The sequence below is a fragment of the Garra rufa genome, chromosome 10 (assembly GCF_049309525.1).
Source record: "Garra rufa chromosome 10, GarRuf1.0, whole genome shotgun sequence".
Classification (NCBI taxonomy): domain Eukaryota; kingdom Metazoa; phylum Chordata; class Actinopteri; order Cypriniformes; family Cyprinidae; genus Garra; species Garra rufa.
Window position 1 is genome coordinate 11,586,458 of NC_133370.1, and position 21,664 is coordinate 11,608,121.

The 21,664-nt window shown below is 33.1% G+C and overlaps 1 protein-coding gene across 1 annotated transcript; it reads right to left on the bottom strand.

Moving 5' to 3' along the window:
• Positions 1–5,668: 5,668 nt before the first annotated feature.
• Positions 5,669–20,369, bottom strand: LOC141344962 (fibronectin type III domain-containing protein 7-like). The gene is made up of 13 exons (XM_073849866.1): positions 20,310–20,369; positions 19,928–19,946; positions 19,221–19,478; positions 17,657–17,914; positions 13,974–14,231; positions 11,957–12,211; positions 11,604–11,858; positions 11,236–11,493; positions 8,937–9,188; positions 8,599–8,853; positions 6,027–6,287; positions 5,831–5,860; positions 5,669–5,700 (listed from the first exon to the last, which is right to left on the bottom strand). Exons 1-13 carry the CDS (start codon positions 20,367–20,369, stop codon positions 5,669–5,671), a joined length of 2,451 nt encoding a protein of 816 aa, XP_073705967.1.
• Positions 20,370–21,664: the final 1,295 nt, after the last annotated feature.

The window sequence follows — 21,664 nt, forward strand, 5'->3', positions numbered from 1 at the left end:
TACAGTCTCGTCACTTCCGCCAATATGAATCAAGGATTTGGATGATATCACCGTGCACTTCAGTTTCTCATCAAACGTTCTGTCCAATCAAATGCTCTCTAGAGTCCGTAGTGTCCAGCCCCCTACACAGAGACGCAATACACGGAGCAGATCATATGCGCTCATATGTGCGGTCGGCATGTATTAAACTACACAGCCTCAGCATGATAATGATCACTATTTCGTTTTAGCAAGTTTCATATTGAATTTGTGGGGTAATTTATTAGTCTGTGGCTGTCATAAGCTTACAAATGCGGCTTTGCCGAGCTCAACGGCTCTGGCCCGAGCAGATATAAATGGAACGCTATTGGCTATTCAAAATTAGTGGGCGGGGCTGGGCGATATGTTTTTGTTTCAGTTAAAAGTATGTCACCACATAGAATAACGCTGCGTGTTTCAAGGCACTTCAGCGGACCTTTAAAGGTCCCATATCGTACACATTTTTGGAGGTTTATTTTATTTGTTGATGTCCTTAAGAATATATATTTGCGGTATAAGTGCCAAAATCCATCTCAATATATTTTTACAGCTCCTTTTTTAGGAGCTCTGTCAAAAACAGGTCGATTTTGGCCCATCTAATTAATATTCATGAGCCTCTCTTCTGATTGGCCTGTTGTTTTCTGAGTGACGCACAACCAGGCCAATCACAGGTAACTACGGTCATGTATGCTGTAAGCGTAAGCGAGCTCAGAGCAATAGAGAGAGCTGATACTCAACAGGATATTTTAGAATGATCATTAATGTTTTTTCTTTTACAAACACCGAATGCAGTAAGCTACATAACTGTTGCTTTAGTAAAGCCCCTTTCACAATGCGCGCTGATTCTGGAAAATTACGGGAACTGTGTGAACCAAAGCCAGAACCTAAAGGCAGTGTTGTAGTAATGATGCACGTTATCAAGCGACTCTTCACAACGAAAAATAACGTTACGTGCAAAGTGGAATGAAGCAGCGATCATCAGGCAGAGCCAGCTCCTCACTATCAGCGCTGAAGCACAGTTTGTTCAGGTTAGTTTCAGTTTAGTGAAACGTAGGCGTCGCATTACATCTCACATCCAAACGTCACATGTCTTTATGGTTTGTGTGTAAAGCATGCACAGATTCCGGAAAACAACTGTGAATGAACCAAATCAAACAACTCCGGAACAAACCGTGGGACACATTATCCGTGTATTTACCGGAATCGCTGTGTGAAAGAGGCTGAAGTTGACTGGTCTCTTATATTAACGTTGTTCTGAAGCCTGTGTAATGATCGTAGCTTGACATCTATCGACTGAACAGGGTTTTCTCCACTTGTTTTCCTGTTGTTGTTGCTCAATGGAATGGATACGTTGTTGTCTGGGGGTTTGACAAAAGGAGGGTGGGACGTTGGTTTGTGACTGAAGGCGGTGACTTGAGTAGATCGGACGTCACATCGTTACGGAAGTCACAGCTGCTTGTGAAAATGAACAGCTACTTTAAGCAGGCTGTGTGCGGTTTACTGTGGATTGACTGTTTTGAAACTCATATGGTAGTTAGATAGCCCCTAGACCTTAGTTATCATGAAAAAAGCCAGGAAATTTTGATTTTGACGATATGGGACCTTTAACATTATCTACATTTCGTTTAATTTAATTTCCTATCGTAATAGAGAGAAATGAAGAGGCACGTTCTTTCATGAGTCTTTCATGCCGAGAACTCTGCTCATGTTTACATAATTATGCATTTAAACGTTAATGACCAAACCTATCTTTATAAAAGTTCATAATGTTGCTGCACATGAAATATAACGAGGATAACATTTAAAATATATATTTTTTATCAGGTTACACACTGATTATTTATCACTCAAATCCCTTTCTCTACCTGTCCGTTGGTCGCGCATATCCTCCATGTTTGTAGTTTTTTAACACTTTTTATGCGTGTTTGTAGTTCTAATCGAATCCTCGTTCACCGCGCAATGTGTTGTGGGCAATATTAGCCGTTAGAGTGTGCATTGATCCGCACTTCGAATTCTGAAGTCAAGTAGTAGACCATCCGGGAATCTTTGGAATACTTTTTTGAACATACTACGATTTGGGACATACTAATTCTATTTTCGAATACTATTTAGGACGGATAGTATGCGAATTGGGACGCAGCATTAGTGTTGCTTTAAAGGGACTTTGGTTCCATTCGGTTCAGTGGCATTGTTTCCGTTCAATGCTGCCAGTATGACTGATAGATGACACATCATGAAAACACTCTATAAGTCAAAATTGCCAAATACAAAGTTGCAATTCTAAGAAGTCAGAACTGTAACATTGCAACTGCAAGAAAAAAGTCAGAATGAGAAAGAGTCTGTGTGATTCATACATATGTAATATTTGGTGAAATGTGTCTCACCTAGACTACAAACCTAGGCAAAAATCTCAGCAAATGTTGTACACGTGTAAAGTATATTCTATATAAGTATATTCAAGAGACGAATGTGAGATTACGTGTGTCTGTTGCTCAGAACAAAAATATGAGAAACATGACATTTATGAGATTAATTGTCTTTGCTCTGCAGGAGAAACCAAATATAGAAGTATTTATTTACCTGGTACAAGCGTCATCAGTATTCTTTACCAGAGGATGAATTATCAGCGTCATTGTGTGGCACGTGTTTGAGGTACATCTTTTCTCTCAGAAGCTATACATTGCTCACGTTTAAGGCACATTTTTATGTTCATGTAAGACAATAAGAGGTCTCTCTCACGTTCTGCCCACATGCACCTTTCTGTCATATCAGCGTATCTGTCAGCAATGTTAATGTTGTATTTATGCATTTTGATACCACTTTTATCCAAAATAACTTAACAGTGCATTTACAGTACTGCATATAGTATATCAAAATATCTTCTTTGGCCAACGTTCTATTATAGTTCATATATCCCAAAGATGCTTCAAATTATGTAATGTCTTGAGCAGATGTGTGCTATGACTTTTATAAAAGACAATACAAGAAACAAAAATGCTATTTTGGCAGCACTACTTACAATATCTTAAAAAAATTAAGAAAATGCGAATGGTCCTTGCCAATGCAAAACCAACTGCTTTAATGTTGCTGTTATTGTTGCAAGGTTGTACCTGGTGGTTTTATGTTATGTGTTATCTAGGGTTTTCTGGGTGGTTGCTATTGGCTCTATATGATATTCTGGTTTTCGATGTAAATCTATAGAACTTTTCATCTGATTTGAGGTATCGCTCACACTTGAGCACAGATGGTGCAAGATGAGTTACTGAAGTTTAATATTTATGGTTCAGGGTGTGTTCAAATCTAGTATTGATGCTTATCTTAGCAAGTGCCACTAAATATGGTGTTATGTAAGAGAACATAATATCTTCTGGTGTGTTGGTTTCCATAAAGTAGATGATAACACAGCTCAGGAACTCTGTGTTCGTGACGTAGATTTGTTTCTTTTGTGTATCATGCCATGGCTTTAAGGTACTTAGCAGCTTAAAATGCTAAAGTTTCCTATCTGGGTTTCATTTATCAATACATGTGCCATATTAGTAACTGATAAATGGAAACCTTTTGGGGTTATTAGAAACAACAGTATTGTCAAATTATGCAAAATTATGCAAATACAATTGTTAAATATATTTAATAGCATTAAACATTTAGTGAATCTGAAGAATGAACGTGTTAACTTTAGCAGGTCTAAAACATGTACATAAAATATAATATAAATAGCAAATAGTGGACAAAAATGTTTGAAAAATATAAATAAAAAATTCTCAAAATGTAATGCTTCATGCTGTTTATTAGGAGCACTAAAGGCTGCTATTGTATTGAGGTTCTCAGGCCATTAGTAGGCCATTAGTAAACATACATATTTTGCAAATTCAATGTAATATATCATCCAAAGGGACACATATGACCTGGGGCGGACACTGAACATGAAACTTGTGCTGTTCAAATTTCTCATCCTAGTTCAGAAGAGGTCCACCCTGTATAAAACACACTGGTCCACTCATTTGGAGGCTTGCTGCTTAGGGGAATTTCTAAAAATGCTTAGACATTTTTCTTGTGACATTATGATATTATTAATTCATTTTTGGGCGTCATTGCATACTTTGAATATGAGAAAATGACAGTATAAATGCAAACTTCATAATACAAAGGAAATGTATGTATAAAATATCACGCATTTAGAAATGGTTAACATTTTGATTGAAAAAATTTTTTTTTTGTTTACACGTTTTAAAGATCCTAAAGATACACAAATATTTTCATTGAGCCAATTGTTATAGGTATTCCTGGCAAACAGTATATAAATGTGGCAAGATGAAAGCGGTGAGAAGAGAATGCCCTGTTGTCTCTGTTGATGACGTCAGAGCTCCATCTTCTTTCATCTGTGTCCTTTAACAGAAGACAAAAAAGACATGAGAACCGGACATTTGTGGGCGGTCCAACTTTGATCGTACACACACTGAAATGTATATGGCCTATACATCATTCATGTCATGTCAAAGACAAGATCCTGCCACATTCTCAAAATTCTTTTGTCTTTTTTTTTTCACACCATCTCATCACACACATACAGGTCCTTTTCAAAAAAATTAGCATATTGTGATAAAGTTCATTATTTTCTGTAATGTACTGATAAACATTAGACTTTCATATATTTTAGATTCATTACACACATTTGAAAGTACTTCTAGCCTTTTATTGTTTTAATATTGATGATTTTGGCATACAGCTCATGAAAACCCAAAATTCCTATCTCAAAAAAATTAGCATATTTCATCCGACCAATAAAAGAAAAGTGTTTTTAATACAAAAAAAGTCAACCTTCTAATAATTATGTTCAGTTATGCACTCAATACTTGGTCGGGAATCCTTTTGCAGAAATGACTGCTTCAATGCGGCGTGGCATGGAGGCAATCAGCCTGTGGCACTGCTGAGGTGTTATGGAGGCCCAGGATGCTTCGATAGCGGCCTTAAGCTCATCCAGAGTGTTGGGTCTTGCGTCTCTCAACTTTCTCTTCACAATATCCCACTGATTCTCTATGGGGTTCAGGTCAGGAGAGTAGGCAGGCCAATTGAGCACAGTAATACCATGGTCAGTAAACCATTTACCAGTGGTTTTGGCACTGTGAGCAGGTGCCAGGTCGTGCTGAAAAATGAAATCTTCATCTCCATAAAGCTTTTCAGCAGATGGAAGCATGAAGTGCTCCAAAATCTCCTGATAGCTAGCTGCATTGACCCTGCCCTTAAAATATTTAAACATCTTACAGTTCAAAAACTTTTGACTGCTAGTGTATAATTCTATATTTTTTTCAGATGACATTTAGACAGGCCTTTATAAGGTTTATTTTGTATTCCTAAATGTTTTAAGACAAGTTACAAGACACTTTATCATTTATCAGATCTGAAGACGTTTTGACTGAGATGCACATCTGGAGTCCCAAGAGTATGAGTATCATATTTTATTGTCACAGGCTGTACAGCAATAAACATGTCCACATGTCGACATGATATGCTTTATCTTATGGTGGACACAAAGGCCTCCAGTTTCGGATGCCCTGGGTAAATCTGTCCCATGAGACTCTGCATCTGTGTGCGATGACAGTAAATGTAAACATTCAGTCATAATTTATGTGCAATCACTCACAATAGGGTTTTAGTCCACACTCCTCCGGCCTCGATAGATCACTGCAGATACACAGAAAGAGTCATAAGAAACATGCTTAGGAAAGTAATTCATATGTAATATGTCATTCTTATTAATATATCATTTTATTAAAATAGATGGTTCTAGATGAGTTTCAATTAGAATACACACCCATTCCTACAGTGTTTCCAGAACAGGAGACTGAAAAGACAGGAAAAGGAAACATGGAAGTCAGTCTCTATACAGTTTGCCAGTAGTCTCTAGTCTAAAAAATATATTTTAAATTATATTGTATGTCATTATACAACATTAAAATATGTTTTTTCATTTATAGGTCTCTTCAAGATGAAATAACTTAATCTCATACCTGAGTAGATTCTTCTGGGGCAGTATGTGACCTTCGAACCCTCTTGTGTTAAGGGAGCAACCACAACGGTGTACACTTCCCCACACAGGATCTCAGAGATGTCACATCCATGAGCCCCGTTTGTTGCGGTGCAAGTGTAGTTGGATCTGGTACCGTACAGGTCGGCTGTGTAGTTGTACAAGCCAGGAGCAGAGCGCCAGTACACCCGAAGAGTGTTGTTATCCATCCGGTAGAGTCTCACGCTGGATGGACAACATGCGCCTGAAAGAGGTTACAGATAAGGAAAATGAGATTGAATGGTGGAAGTATTTTTTCATTGATTTAAAGCAGTTTTTGCATCTATCATTTTTAAAACCATTCTTATAGGGATAGTTCACCCATAAATGAACATTCGGTCATCATTTATTCACCCTCATGTCGTTTCAAACCTGTATGTGTTTCTGTCTTATGTTGAACTTAAAATTTGATATTTTGAAGAATGCTGGTAATCAAACAGTTGATGGTCCCCGTTGATTTCCATAGTATGTCTTTCCCTACTATGGAAGGCAATGGGGACCAACAACTGTTTAGTTCTTTAAAATCCTATATTAATATTCATTAAAATTTAATTTATATCTGTATTTAAAGTTTAATTTTCAGAATCATTACTCCAGTCTTCAGTGTGATGATACTTTAAAAATCATTCTAATATGGAAACAGTCGCACTGCTTAATTTTTTGGGGGATCTGTGATACTTTTTTCAGGATTCTTTTAAATTTACTATTTATCCATCTGTAGTGATTCATTTTGTGTTTCACTTTAATAATTTCCATTTTTTATTTTTAATTCCTTATTATTTTTTTAAATAATTGTATTATTTAATTCCTTATTATTTTTTTTTAAATAATTGTATTATTTAATTCCCTATTATTCTTTTTAAAATAATTTTATTATTTAATTCATTATTGTTATTTTTTTAAATAATTGTATTATTTAATTCCTTATTATTCTTTTTTAAATAATTGTATTATTTAATTCATTATTGTTCTTTTTTTAAATAATTGTTTTAATTCCTTATTATTCTTTTTTTACATAAATATTTAGTTCCTTATTATTCTTTTTAAATAATTGTATTATTTAATTCTTTATTATTCTTTTTTTTAATAATTGTATTATTTAATTCCTTAATATTCTTTTTAAAATAATTTTATTATTTAATTCTTTATTATTCTTTTTTTAAATAATTGTATTATTTAATTCCTTAATATTCTTTTTAAAATAGTTTTATTATTTAATTCTTTATTATTCTTTTAAAAAAAAATTGTATTATTTAATTCCTTATTATTCTTTTTTTTAATAATTGTATTATTTAATTCCTTAATATTCTTTTTAAAATAGTTTTATTATTTAATTCATTATTGTTCTTTTTTTTAAATAATTGTATTAATTCCTTATTATTCTTTTTTAAAATAATTGTATTATTTAATTCATTATTGTTCTTTTTTTAAATAATTGTTTTATTGAATACCTTATTATTCTTTTTTTACATAAATATTTAGTTTCTTATTATTCTTTTTTAAAATAATTGTATTATTTAATTCTTTATTATTCTTTTTTAAAAAATAATTATTATTTAATTCATTATTATTCTTTTTTAAATAACTATTGCATTTCTTATTATTCTTTTTTTAAAATAATAGTATTTAATTCCTTACCATTATTTAAAAAAAATAATATGGAATTAAATAATACAATTATTTAAAAAAAGAATAATATTATTTAATTCCTTATTATTCTTTTTTAATTAATTGTAATATTTAATTCCTTATTATTCTTTTTTTAAATAATTGTATTATTTAATTCCTTATTATTCTTTTTTAAATAATTGTATTATTTAATTCATTATTGTTATTTTTTTAAATAATTGTTTTATTTACTTCCTTATTATTCTTTTTTTACATAAATATTTACTTCCTTATTATTCTTTTTTTAAATAATTGTATTATTTAATTCCTTATTATTCTTTTTAAATAATTGTGTTATTTAATTCTTTATTATTCTTTTTTTAATAATTGTGTTATTTAATTCCTTATTATTCTTTTTTAATAATTGTATTATTTAATTCTTTATTATTCTTTTTAAATAATTGTACTATTTAATTCCTTATTATTCTTTTTTACATAACTGCATTTTATTTCTTATTATTCTTTTTTTTTTTTTATAATAGTATTTAATTCCTTACCATTATTTAAAAAATAATAATATGGAATTAAATAATACAATTATTTTAAAAAAGAATAATATTATTTAATTCCTTATTATTCTTTTTTAAATAATTTTTATTATTTAATTCCTTATTATTCTTTTTTTATAATTGTATTATTTAATTTCTTCTTATTATTATTATTTTAAATAATTGTATTTTAGAAACTATCTTTTAAGGGTGCATATATAAAAACAAACATTATGATGGATGGATGGATGGACTTGAGTATATGACTAGTAACCAGTTCTGTAGTTGTGTGTATAATTTGTTATATATTACATTATTGTATAATCTGTCACTATGTCATGAGAAAGCTACTTTACTCACTTGCAGAGAAACCGTGATAACTGCACTCTGATTTATGTCCAGTAATGCTGAAGGCCTCCAGCGACACATTGTAGCTGGTGCCACATGTGATGCATCCCAGCAGGCAGTGGGTGTCCATGGTGTGACATCTGGCGTGACCTCTGGGGGATGTCAAAGAGGTGATATAGGAGCGCGCCCCTGTGGCAGTGGACCACGTGATGTTCGTCATAGACTGGGTCACCTGTTCAACACTCAGAGTCTCTGGACAACAGGGTCCTGGAGAGAGAGAGGGGACATTTTTATATCTCTTCAACCATTCATTTTCTATCTCCAGATGTTTTCCAGCTTCATTACTGCACCTGTTTCCAGGGGAATGGAGTAGCTGGGAAGACTCTGTCCGGCTGTGGTTGTGGCGTAGGCGCTGACCTCATATGTGGATCCGCAGGATACACTGATGTAGCAGGAAGTGCCTCTGGATGAGCAGGTAAGCGAGTCAGAGAGACCCATGGCAGTCACAGTGTAGTTAGCCTCAGTGTTTGTGGCAATCCAGAACACCTCCACCGTGGAAGAGTTCACCTGAGTCACGTTGAGCATCACGGGGGCACAGGGAGCTGAGAAAAAAGAGAAATAAACTCAATTACATAAAAAATGATACTGTGTTACAGTGATAAGATCACATACTATAGCAATACTATAGTAATTTGAAAAACACCATGGTGATGAAATTTATTTAATGTATAATATTTATATTTTTACGCTTTATTATTTTTGTTTTTTATTATCTTTGTATTTTTTTCATATGTAAAGTGCATTGAGAAGCTACTTTTAAAGGTGCTATGTAATATTTATATAACTCTCATAATGATATATAATATATATAACATGGCATAAAGCACTTTATTACTATGTACTATGTAAATACAATATATGATAACAGTAATAATGATCATTATTATTATTGTTGATATTTTTGTTGTTGTTATTGTATAAACATGTTAGTCAAAGTACTTCAAAAATACCATGGTACTACTATGGTAAATGTACCAAAAACATGATATTCCAACGTTTATGTGGCATAGTAAACACTAATATCTTGGATGTTATATCTTTGTTTAATTATGTAAAGTGCATTGAGAAGCTACTTTTAAAGGTACAATGTAAGAATATATTATTAATATTTATAATATAATTGATTATAATACTATTATAATAGTGTTTTGGAAGTACTTTGAGTACCATGTAAACACAATATTTGATCATATTAATAATAATCATTATAATTATAAAAATATATATATATAATTATTATTATACCATGATATATTTGGAAATACTTTAAGTAAATGTAATTTTATATGAAATTATATATAAATATTTATACAATTACAATACTTGTAACATTACAAACATTATATTCAAAGTATACAGCAAAACATGGTACTACCATGGTACTTTTTTAATCTTGTTTTTTTTACATCTTTGTTTTAATATGTAAAGTGCATTGAGAAGCTACATTTAAAGTTACTATATAAAATATATTATTAACATTTATATAAATACAATTAATATTTATAATAATAATATAACAATTTATTATAAAAAATATTAAATAACCATAAAATAACCATAATATTTTTGGAAATACTTTAAGTATATGTAATGCAATTGTATTTGTATATAAAATTGTATTTATACAATTTCAATAACTGTAACATTATTGTATTTACATTGTATTCAAAGTACTTAAAAAATGCCATTGTTAATAAAATATATAATGAATATTTATACAGATATAATTCATATTTAATAATAATAATAATAATAATAATAATGTAATATAGGAATGTTATTATAACAGTGTTTTGGAAATACTTTGATTACAATGTAATAATAATATCTAATAATAATAATAATTGTAATTAATATTAATAATAACAATTATTATTATTATTATTATTATTATTATTAAACCATTATATTTTTGGAAATCCTTTGAGGAAATGCAACTGTATTTGTATATGAAATAGTTTTTATACTATTTCAATAATTGTAACATTATTGTATTTACACTGTATTCAAAGTACTTAAAAATACCAACAAAATCTTGTTTTTTTATATCTTTGTTTTATTATGTAAAGTGCATTGAGCTATGTTTAAAGGTACTATATAAAATATATTATGAATATTTATATAAATATAATTAAAATAATAATAAATTATTTTTATTATATAATCTATTTATATATTTTATTATACAATCTTTTGTAAGTACTTTAAGTACCATGTAAATACAATATTTGATAATAATAATAATTGTTATTATTATTATTATTGTTATTATTATTATTATTATTATTATACCATGGTATTTTTAAAAGTACTCCAAGTAAATTCAGTTGTGTTTGTATATGAATTTGTATTTATACAACTTCAATAACCGTTACATTATTGTACATTGTATGGAAAGTTCTATTGTAAATATACAACAAAACATGGAACTACCATGGTACTTTTTTTGTTTTATGAAGAGCTAATAATAATAATTATTATTATTATTACTAGTATTATATGAATATATAAAACATAGTACTACCATGGTACTTCTTGTTTGTGGCATATCTTGCGGGTTCATGTGGAAATGAGTATTTCTGTGCGTACCTGTCCGGCGTGTATGTGATCTACAAGTGTTATTGCATCCTTGTATCTCACTGCAGGGCCGCACCACCACACTGTACATGCTGTCACAGGTAAGATCAGACAGAGCACACACAGGAGCTGTGTCATTGCAGTGGATCCATTCGCTTCCATCTGCAGCGATCGTCTCATACAACTCAGCTCCTCGAACTGGAGACCACGAGATCTCTAAAGTCTCAGTGGAAATCAGAGACACTGACAAATTGTCTGGACAGCACGGGACTGAGGACAGGGAGAGATACATGTCATTTCATACCAATATTCTTGTGCAAAACTGTTCAAATCACTTCAGATAAAGGCATCTGTTAAATAAATGTGTATGAAATACAAACTTGTAGTATAGTTGACTATTAGACCCGGTGGACTGGTCCCAGCCAGGTTGTAAGAGAACACGGTTGAGAGGTACGTGTATCCACATGTGCATTGGAAATAGCAGGTGGTGCCAGTGGTGTTGCAGTTTTCCTCTAAGCCATCATCTCTCTTCATATAGTGAATATAGTAATCCACCCACGGCACCACAGACCACGAGACGGAACAGTTCCCGGTGGTCGGCTCCTCGATCCACACCGACTCAGGAGGACACGGGACTGAAAAGAATTTAAAGTATACAACAGCCAACTGCTCAACTCTATTAATGCGTATGTGTGTTTTTGCATGTGTGCATTCATGTGTGAGTGAAACATACAGGTGAGAAGGTCCTGTGGAGCTGAAGGTTCACTAGGTCCGGCCTCGTTCTCTGCTGTGACGGTGATGGTGTGGTTCTGGCTGCAGCTGAGGGGACTGATTATGCAGTAGGCGTCTAAGGAGGAGCTGCAGTTCTGGCCCATTGAGCTCACAGCAGTGTATCCGTCTGCACCACGGACTATCTGCCAGTACACCGCCAGATCGATCGAGCGACCCGGCGTCAACTGAACCTGCACATCTCCTGGAATAGTAGGACCTGTAGACAGCGGACAGAGAGATTAGTGAAGGAAATTTGTGAATTTAAATTCTGTCATCTTATTCCTTCCCTTATGTTGTTCCAACCTGTATTAAAGGAATACTCCACTTTTTTTGGAAATAGGCTCATTCTCCAATTCCCTACCGAGTTAATAAGTTGGGTTTTACCGTTTTGAAATCCATTCAGCCATTCTCCTGTTCTGGCGATATCACTTTTAGCATAGCTTAGCATAGATCATTGAATCCTATTAGACCAATAGCATCACGTACAAAAATGACCAAAGAGTTTCCATATTTGTTGTATGTACAACTTCACTTTTCTGTAGTTATATCGTGTACTAAGACCGGTGGAAATGCATAGCTGCGAATTTCTAGGCTGATAAAATTAGGAAATACTTCCATTCCGGCGTAATAGTCAAGGAAGTTTGCTGCCGTAATATGGCCGAAGCAGGCGGAGTATTATCAGAAATGAGTTCCCAGCTAGTTTAGCTTTTGCATGGTATTACTGCTCCTGCTTCGGCCTTATTATGGCAACAAACTTCCTTGAGTATTACGCCGGAAAGGGAGTGTAATTCCTAATCTTATCAGCCTAGAAAATTGAAGCTTTGCATTTCCACTGGTCTTAGTACACTATATAACTACAGAAGAGTCAAGTTTTAAATAGGACAAATATCAAAACTCGTTGGTCATTTTTGAACGCGATGCTATTGGTCTAATAGGATTCAATTATCTATGCTTAGCTATGCTTAAAGTGATATCGGCAGAACAGGAGAACGGCTGAATGGATTTCAAAACGGTAAAACTCAACTTATTAACTCTGGGGGGAGTTGGAGAATGAGCCTATTTCCAAAAAAAGTGGAGTGTTCCTTTAAGGGCCTAAAGTTAACACTTGCCAAGTGGCAAATGTGAGTAAATATCAGAGTATGTGAAACAGTGTTACTCGCCAGTTGGCCTGTAACTTTTGAATTAATTCTAGCAAAGCCGGAGAATGTGATATGGTTGAGGTCAAAAGTTTACATACACCTTGCAGAATCTGCAAAATGTTAATTATTTTATCAAAATAAGTGGGGTCATACAAAAAGCATGTTATTTTTTATTTAGTACTGACCTGAATAAGATATTTCACATGAAATATATTAACATATCGTCCACAGGAGAAAATAATAGTTGAATTTATTAGAACGACTCTGTTCAAAAGTTTATAACACTTGATTCTCAATACTGTGGCATTACCTGATTTATTCACAGATGTGTTTGTATAGTCATAGTTGTTCTGAACAGTTAAACCGTCCACTGTTCTTCAGAAAAATCCTTCAGGTCCCATGAATTCTTTGGTTTTTTTTTTAATCATTTTCTTGTTTTTGAACCCTTTTGAACAATCACTGTATGATTTTGAGATTCATCTTTTCACACTTGTATGCAACTATTACAGACGTTTCAAACGTTCACTGATGCTTCAGAAAGTAAAAATATGCATTAAGAGCATTAAGATCAGAGTAAAATTGAACTTATTTTATCTTCTGGGAAAATGTATCTTCTGTAGCTTCTGAAGGGCAGTACTGAATGAAAAAAACGATGATATTTAGGCAAAATAAGAAAAATGTACACATCATCTTAAACATTCTGTTCAAAAGTTTACACCCCCGGCTCTTAATGAATCATTTTAATTAATGATCTCAAAATCATACGGGCATTGCTGGAAAGGGTTCAAATAAAATGCATTGTGTGAATACATACTGTTTAAAATACTATAAAGTCCTTACGTGTGATTTGGTAGACAGTGAAGACATCTCCTTGGTTACCATCTGGATCCCAGGCATTGCCCTTGATGGTGTAGGTGGTGCCCGGCTGAAGGTCAGTGAAGGTCACGTTGGTCTCAGACGTGTTGAGTCTGACTCGCACGTCTGAGCCCTCCATGGTCATGACCAGGCTGTATAGCACAGCATGATCCACTGGATCCCACTCTATCATGACAATGTCACTGCTGGGGGAGCTGGAAATGACATCTGGGGCTACCAACACTGCAAAAAGAGGGGGAAAAGACTTTTAATAACTGCAAGAGCATCATCACATGTTGAGACTAAACAATTATTGTCCCTAGTGGTGAGCTTCGATCATTACAGCTGAAATAATCCTGTGCAACTTAAAAGGAGTCTTCCCAAATATAAAATTTACTCACCCTTATTCCATTCTAAACCTGTATGAGTTTCTTTCTTCTGTGGAACACAAAATAAGATATTTTGAAGAATGTTGGTAACCAGTTTTGGGTCCCATAGACTCCCATAGTATTTTTGTCCATACTATAGAAGTCAATAGGACTTGAAACCATTTGGTTACCAGCATTCTTGTAAATACCTTCTTTTGTGTTCCACAGAAAAAATAACATCATACAGAAATTTTATTTTTGGGTGGGCTATTCCTTAATATATTATATACTATTTTATGGGGAAAAATATTTATTGTAAGATGTGCCAGTACTTATGTGTAGATTAGTTTTAAAATTATACCAGTATAGATGTCTGATACGGACAGATACAGGATCTTGAGATGAAAATAACCTGCAGTGTGTCTGCTGGGTGAAATGAGATAGAGTGTAAGTTCTGTTGTTATAAATAGAGGTCGACCGATCTATCGGTTTTGCCGATTAATCGGCACCGATAGTTGATTGGCCGAGCTATCGGTTATCGGCAAAAACCCTTGCCGATAGTTTTTCCGAGTTGCGTTCTTTGCTGAAGCGCTCATGCTCCGCTGTCTTAGAGTAGAGGTTAAGCCACAGACCAATGTTTAATGTCAGGATTGTTACCATATATTTGTATTGATTTATAGTCATATTTTTAGCCAGCAAAGTTGTAGATTTAAAGACCTGACATGAGAAAGCAAACTGTGTTCATTCAGCCGACAGAATCCTGCCAAGTCACAGCGCGCCATAGTTTTACATTACATCATATCTGTCCAAAATCATTGTTAATGTTCATAAAGACTTGACCCTGGGCTGGAAGATTGAGTATTGTGCATTTCAGCAAAATATTTGTATTTCTGAAGCGCTAATAATGTCTGTATGCTTCATATAGAACTATAATTTATGTTTTAGCCTTTTCTTCAGGCCCTTAACGCATAGGCTTGCATCTTGTTACGCACTTTATTTCACAATGCCATTTTCCTGTTCTTATTTGATTTAAATAACTGATTAACAGAAATGTATATTAAAAATTAAGATAAAAATTATACAAAACGAAATTCGTTTAAGGAGGGATTTTCCACAAATAAAAACGTACGAAGTGGTCAAATTGACCTTCTCCAATTCTCCCGGCGTATTTTCGTCCAATTCATACCACGTCCGACATTTACAAATAACACAAACTTCTTTCGTAATTAATATATTAAACTGAAACAATCACAAACAAATAATATTTAAACATAAATGTAAAACAGAAAATAAATTGTTTCTGAAATGGCTGCAATTAACGATATAGATCGCAGTTTCTCTTTCCGTTTAATCTGTCTAGACTAACCTTTGCTGGTTTTTTGATCTTTCTGGAGGTAAACATTTGCCCGTTTGGTGATTAAATAAACTGTTTTAGATTTCTGCTTGAACTACACGCGACGCGTCTTGTGTGTGAGAGAGAGAGAGATACCTGCCAGTTGTCCGCGCAACGCAGCGCTGCACTTTTGTCCGGTTGAGCTTGTGTTTTTCCCTCACATGGCACGTGTGCGCGCCAGAAACGCGGCAGGCTTCGTTGCACAGAATTTGCACTGTAAGCTACGTGTGCATTGTTTGACAGTGTGAGCTTTCAATCGCAGTGTTTTACTTTAGATATGCCTTCATTTCTGCTGTTTGTAATGCAGTACTATAAGATGCACTAAACTCGCGCACTGACGGACTTTCACTTTCTCTTTGTGTCTGTTCGTCTTAAAAAGCTTGTTTGCAGAAGAGGTTAAATGCACATGGATTTTCGAATACTTTCGATGTACACACAGTCAGTTCTGTTTTCAGAGCAGGACAAAACATCTGATACATCGAAATAAATCTGTGCATTCGTTTGAATGCAGCCGGTTAAAGCAGCGACTGTCTGTGATCTCATCGGTAATAATCAAACGAAAAAGAAAAAACAATAACTATTTTCTGTAAACTTGCCGACACTTAAAGAACGCTTATTTTAAATAAGTAAATGTTTAAAAAAAAAGTAGCCTGCTTATATAATAAAAAAAAAGTAAATTTTGCTCAAAATAAATTTTATATATATGAAAATGGTGCAATGTGCATTGAAAACTGAGAATGTGAGGCATGGTTATATTTAGTTAATATTGAAAATCGTAATTTTAAGATGGCAAATATAAACAAAAAGCGTAGAACCTGCAATTTTACATATTGTTAAAATGTAAAGATGACAATGAGTCCATTTGTAACATCAACTAAGATTAATGAAAGCTGTAGAATAGAAGTGTTGTTCCTTGTTAGAGTGTGTTAATTTCAACATTTACTGATTTTTTTTAACATTAATGAACTATGAAATAACTTTAATTATCAATATATAATAAATAATATTTTTATTCATTTACAAAGTATGGTTTAGTATTTAAAAAAAATAGTAGATCACTATTTTTAATGCTGTTCAGTATCCATTTTCAAAAACTATCGGTTAATTAATCGGTATCGGCCAGTGTGGTCCAACCTAGCTATCGGTATCGGTAAAAATCAATATCGGTCGACCTCTAGTTATAAATGAAACTTTATGAAACCCGTCCCTCTTATGTTACGTCAAAGTTGTTCCTTGGGGAGAGGCGACAGCCTAGTTCTCATGGTTTTATCTTTTCATTCAGTTTTGGGTATAAAGTCCAGCTAAAGGTGGCGTTACCGTCAACAGTCTGTGGAGCCAGAGGTACCAACTCTGCACAATAGCTGGAGTAAACAATACTGTGTTATTGTTACAGGTTTAAAATACCAAGTCATTGTCAACCAAACAGGGAATAGTGCTCAAGTTTCCTTCTATTCTATAGTGTGTGATCTTTAGTAAATGAGTTTTATATAAAACTGTCTGTCTTGGTTGGATGGCTACAAGGTAGACTTTTATTTAAGCTTTGTAGAGTTATGCCGTGGAGTGCTACGCTTTCTACAATCAGTATTAAATCAGTAAAGAATGGTAGTAAACTGTTTGTAACTTAAACTGATTAATTGTTTTGAAGGATATATGTATTGAACTAACATCTCAAACTAGTAAGATTTTATAAGTTTGAGTTGGCCGGCATGCTAGTCTTGTGTGGTTTGATGGTTTTATAGAGGTTTTGGGTTTGTTTTTTTAGTTGATTAGGCTGACAGACCAGCTAGTTGAGCAGGAAACCAGTTAAAGACTCGGGGACCGCCTAAACCATCTAGGACGTGTATTAATCGAAAGGCATTTTTAAATCAAGCAAAAGGTGTTTTAATAACAGTCTATAGTCAGTTTACCTGTTCTAGCATTCACAGATAGGGAAGGCTGACTCCTGCCCCCAGTGTTGACGGACATCACGCTGAGGGTGTATTGGGTGTATGGCTGGAGACCAACCACTGTCCCAGGTGAAGTGTTAACCAGGCTTTCAGAGAAGAACCCATCCTCATTCTCGGCCCGAATGATGTAGCTGGTGGCACCAGACACCACACCGAACTCCACTGTGATGCTGTCGCTGTGTTTGGAGTAAGCCTGGTATATGAGGGGAACCTCAGGAGCTGATGGCACACAATGCAAAAACATAATAATAATAATTAATAAATAAATTCAATTTGAATAAATATGTTATTTTCTAGAAATAAATATGAATTGATTTTACATTTTCTAATTTTTAATAAGTACTATTATAATATTTAATAATAATTTACTTAGTATAAACAAACACATAAAAATGTATTAAGTAAAATTCATAATTCTCCTCGTCAAGATTGTGACTTAAAGTGTTTTTACATTGGTTTCCACGATTTTTAATCGACTGTAGTTTAAAGTGGTAAGTTACATAAAATGTAATTATTCATTTGATTTTAAACATTTAATTATTTAATAAATTAATAATTTAATTAAACACTACCAGTTACAAGTTTTTGAATTTTCTGGTTACCAAGCCTGCATTTTTTTTATCCAAAATACAGCAAAAACAGTAATATTGTGAAATATTTTTACCATTTAAAAAAACTGATTTCAATTTGAATATATTTTAAAGTGTAATTTATTCCTGTGATCAAAGCTAAATTTTCAGCATCATAACTCCAGTCACATGATTCTTCAGAAATCATTTTATTATGTTGATTTGCTGTTTAAGAAACATTTATTATTATTATTATTATTACATATTATCATCATTATCATCAATATTTAAAACAGTTGAGTACATTTTTCAGGATCCTTTGATGAATAAAAAGATTCAAGGATCGGCTTATATCTGAAATAAATAGCTTTTGTTTTATAAAGATAGAATTGATACTTTTATTCAGCAATGATGCTTTAAATTGATCAAAAGTATTGATAAAGACATTTATAATGTTACAAAAGATTTATATTTTAGATGTTCTTCTGAACTTTCTATTCATCAAAGAGCCCTGAAAAACATAATTCAACATAATAATAAAATAAGCATCAAATTATTAGATAATGTTTAAATATTAGAATGACTTCTGAAGGATCATGTGACTGGAGTAATGATGCTAAAATTATGCTTTGAAATAAATTACGTTTTAAAATTTATTCAAATAGAAAGCAGTTATTTAAAATAGTAAAAATATTTCACAATATTACTGCGTTTGCTGTATTTTGGATCAAATAAATGCAGGCTTGGTGAGCAAAAGAGACTTGTTTAAAAAAAAATCTTTTGACTGGTAGTGTAAATGTAAAAATATACAATATTTATTATATAATATTATTTATATTTAAACATTTACTGAAATGTGTCTAATAAATGAATAGTTAAATTATTAACTTTTTTATATTTGCTTAAAAAAAGTGAACTTTTCTGTTGTCCAACAGCACAAACTTGCAGAAGTCTACCTGTCGTCTCCTCCGTTTCGGCGCTGCTCAGCACGTTCACCGCGTTGTCCATGGCTTCGACCCGCATCCTGTACACCGTGTTTGGGGACAACGAGTTAACGGAGCCCATTACCGTGCTGCCGCTAAACTGCGCGAAAACCGACGGCTCTGGGGAGTTTTTCGGCGTGGCGGTGATTTTGTACGAGCTTGCCCCGGTGTGTCCGCTCCAACGGACCGTCATACTTTTGGAGGTGACGGTGAACACGGATAACGTGATGTCTGCAGAGAAAAGCGGTTAGGATATAATTTCAATACTTTTACAATTCATTTAAATTCAATTCATTTCTCAAAATGGTAGCCTTGTAAATTTTGAAAAAGTGAGTTTTAGCCTGTTGAAAGATTTGACAAGTTGACCGTTTTTAACTTAAAAAGGGTCACCTTGCTAATTCTTTAAACTGAAAAGAATGTCCTGAAAGGATGACAACACTACAATTTTACAAAATTAGTTATACAACTACTAAATACAAGCGTATATTTCACATTTAATTTTAATTGTAACTAGAACAGCTTGGAAACAGAACAAAAAGTCATCTTCATTGGGACATAAACCAAACATTTGTGGATGTTTGCAGAATAATATCTATAACATATATAGAAAAGTTTGTCTCAGGCAAAATGCACCCATTTAATGCATGACCCAGTTATGAAAATATTAAAAGATTTCCTACCATTTTGTGCTTTGCAAATCTGTAAATTAAGAGCAGAAATACAACAAATTACTTTTAAAATGTATTAAAATGTTAGAAAGCATCCATTCTTTGCTTATTTCAGGGCCAACTATTACTCTGTCATAAGGTATTATGTGCCATTAGTGACCAAGGAAGCTTATTTGAGCATCACTCAGCACAGATTTTAGATCCAGAGCTATTTTTTCATATCCCATATGAAAGTGTCTACTAGACATGACATTACATGACAGTAGTGTAATAAAAAAGACTATTGTTTATTCATTGCAAATTCAATACACTGACACATTTAAACTGTCTTCCAGCAAGTGTACCCAAACCATAACTTATTGCATGAATAAAGAAGCCAAATTTTTATTCTTACCTGTGGCACGGTAATAATCAATAAGATATTAGAAAGATAAAGTAAATATTTCGACTCCATGCCTCAAATTTGATGCTGATCAGCTGCCTTTAGGGCACACTTCGTTCTTCTGATTTGACTCTCTATTTCTGCAGGGTAATAGCTGAGGCTTAAGTTCTGTTTTTTTTTTTTCTCTCTCTATTACCGTCCAACAGGTATTTTATTGTTCTGGGAGTACTGAGTGTTCACGTGTACCCCCTCCCTCTGTCACAGAGGAAGACTGGACCTATCAGCGCTGAAGAACGGCACAGGTACGCATCAATACACTTGAGGATAGACAAAAAGATCCACTCTGCTGGAGAATGGGCTGTTCAGGATTGTTTGTTCCATTGTCTGTCAAATACACAAGATGTTGAATGTTCCATTTTAAATATAAACTTATAAGAGGTAATGTTTTAGAATAAAATAGTATCATTGGTATTATTCTCTATTATGAACTAAGAAAGTGGACTACAAATCTGAAGAGGCACTTATCGTATTACGTACTTGAATAACAACCCATTTTTATTGCTGAATGCTTGCCACTAAAAACAAATTTCACTCGGATATTGGTTGTACATTTTCCAAATACGTACAAAGAAGCAGCAAGTAATGCTCTGGATTAAACATGAATTTTTGAAGTAGAATAAAATATTATTTTCTAGCAAAAAAAAAAAAACTGTAATTATGTGACCCTGGAACACAAAACCAGTCATAAGTAGCACAGGTGTATTTGTAGCAATAGCCAATTGTACAGGTCAAAATGATACATTTTTCTTTTATGCCAAAAATCATTAGGATATTAAGTGAAGATCATGTTCCAAGAAGATATTTAGTAAATTTCCTACTGTAAATATATCAAAACTTAATTTTTTATTAGTAATATGCATTGCTGAGAACTTAATTTGGACAACTTTAAAGGGGATTTTCTCAATATTAAATTTTTTTTGCACCCTCAGATTCCAGATTTTTAAATCTGTATATTGAATATTGCCCTATCCTAACAAACCATACATCAATGGAAAGCTTATTTATTCAGCTTTAAGTTTCAAAAATGGACCCTTAAAACTGTTTTGTGGTGTAGGATCACATATGTTGTTTTAGTACTTTTTCCTCAGATGTTTCACCTTAAATTGTTGTATTTTATTGGAGAAATAGAGCTATGAATGGATAGCTTAGATAATTTGGTATTAATTTAATGAGTTAATAATTAGACCTCAGACTTTTGATTTTGGGCTTGATGGCTTAACAAGTCTGAAAACAGTTGATGGTATTATTCTGAAATGCTAGCCATGCGTGAGATTATTGGGGTCATTTTTGTAAGCAGGAACATGAGA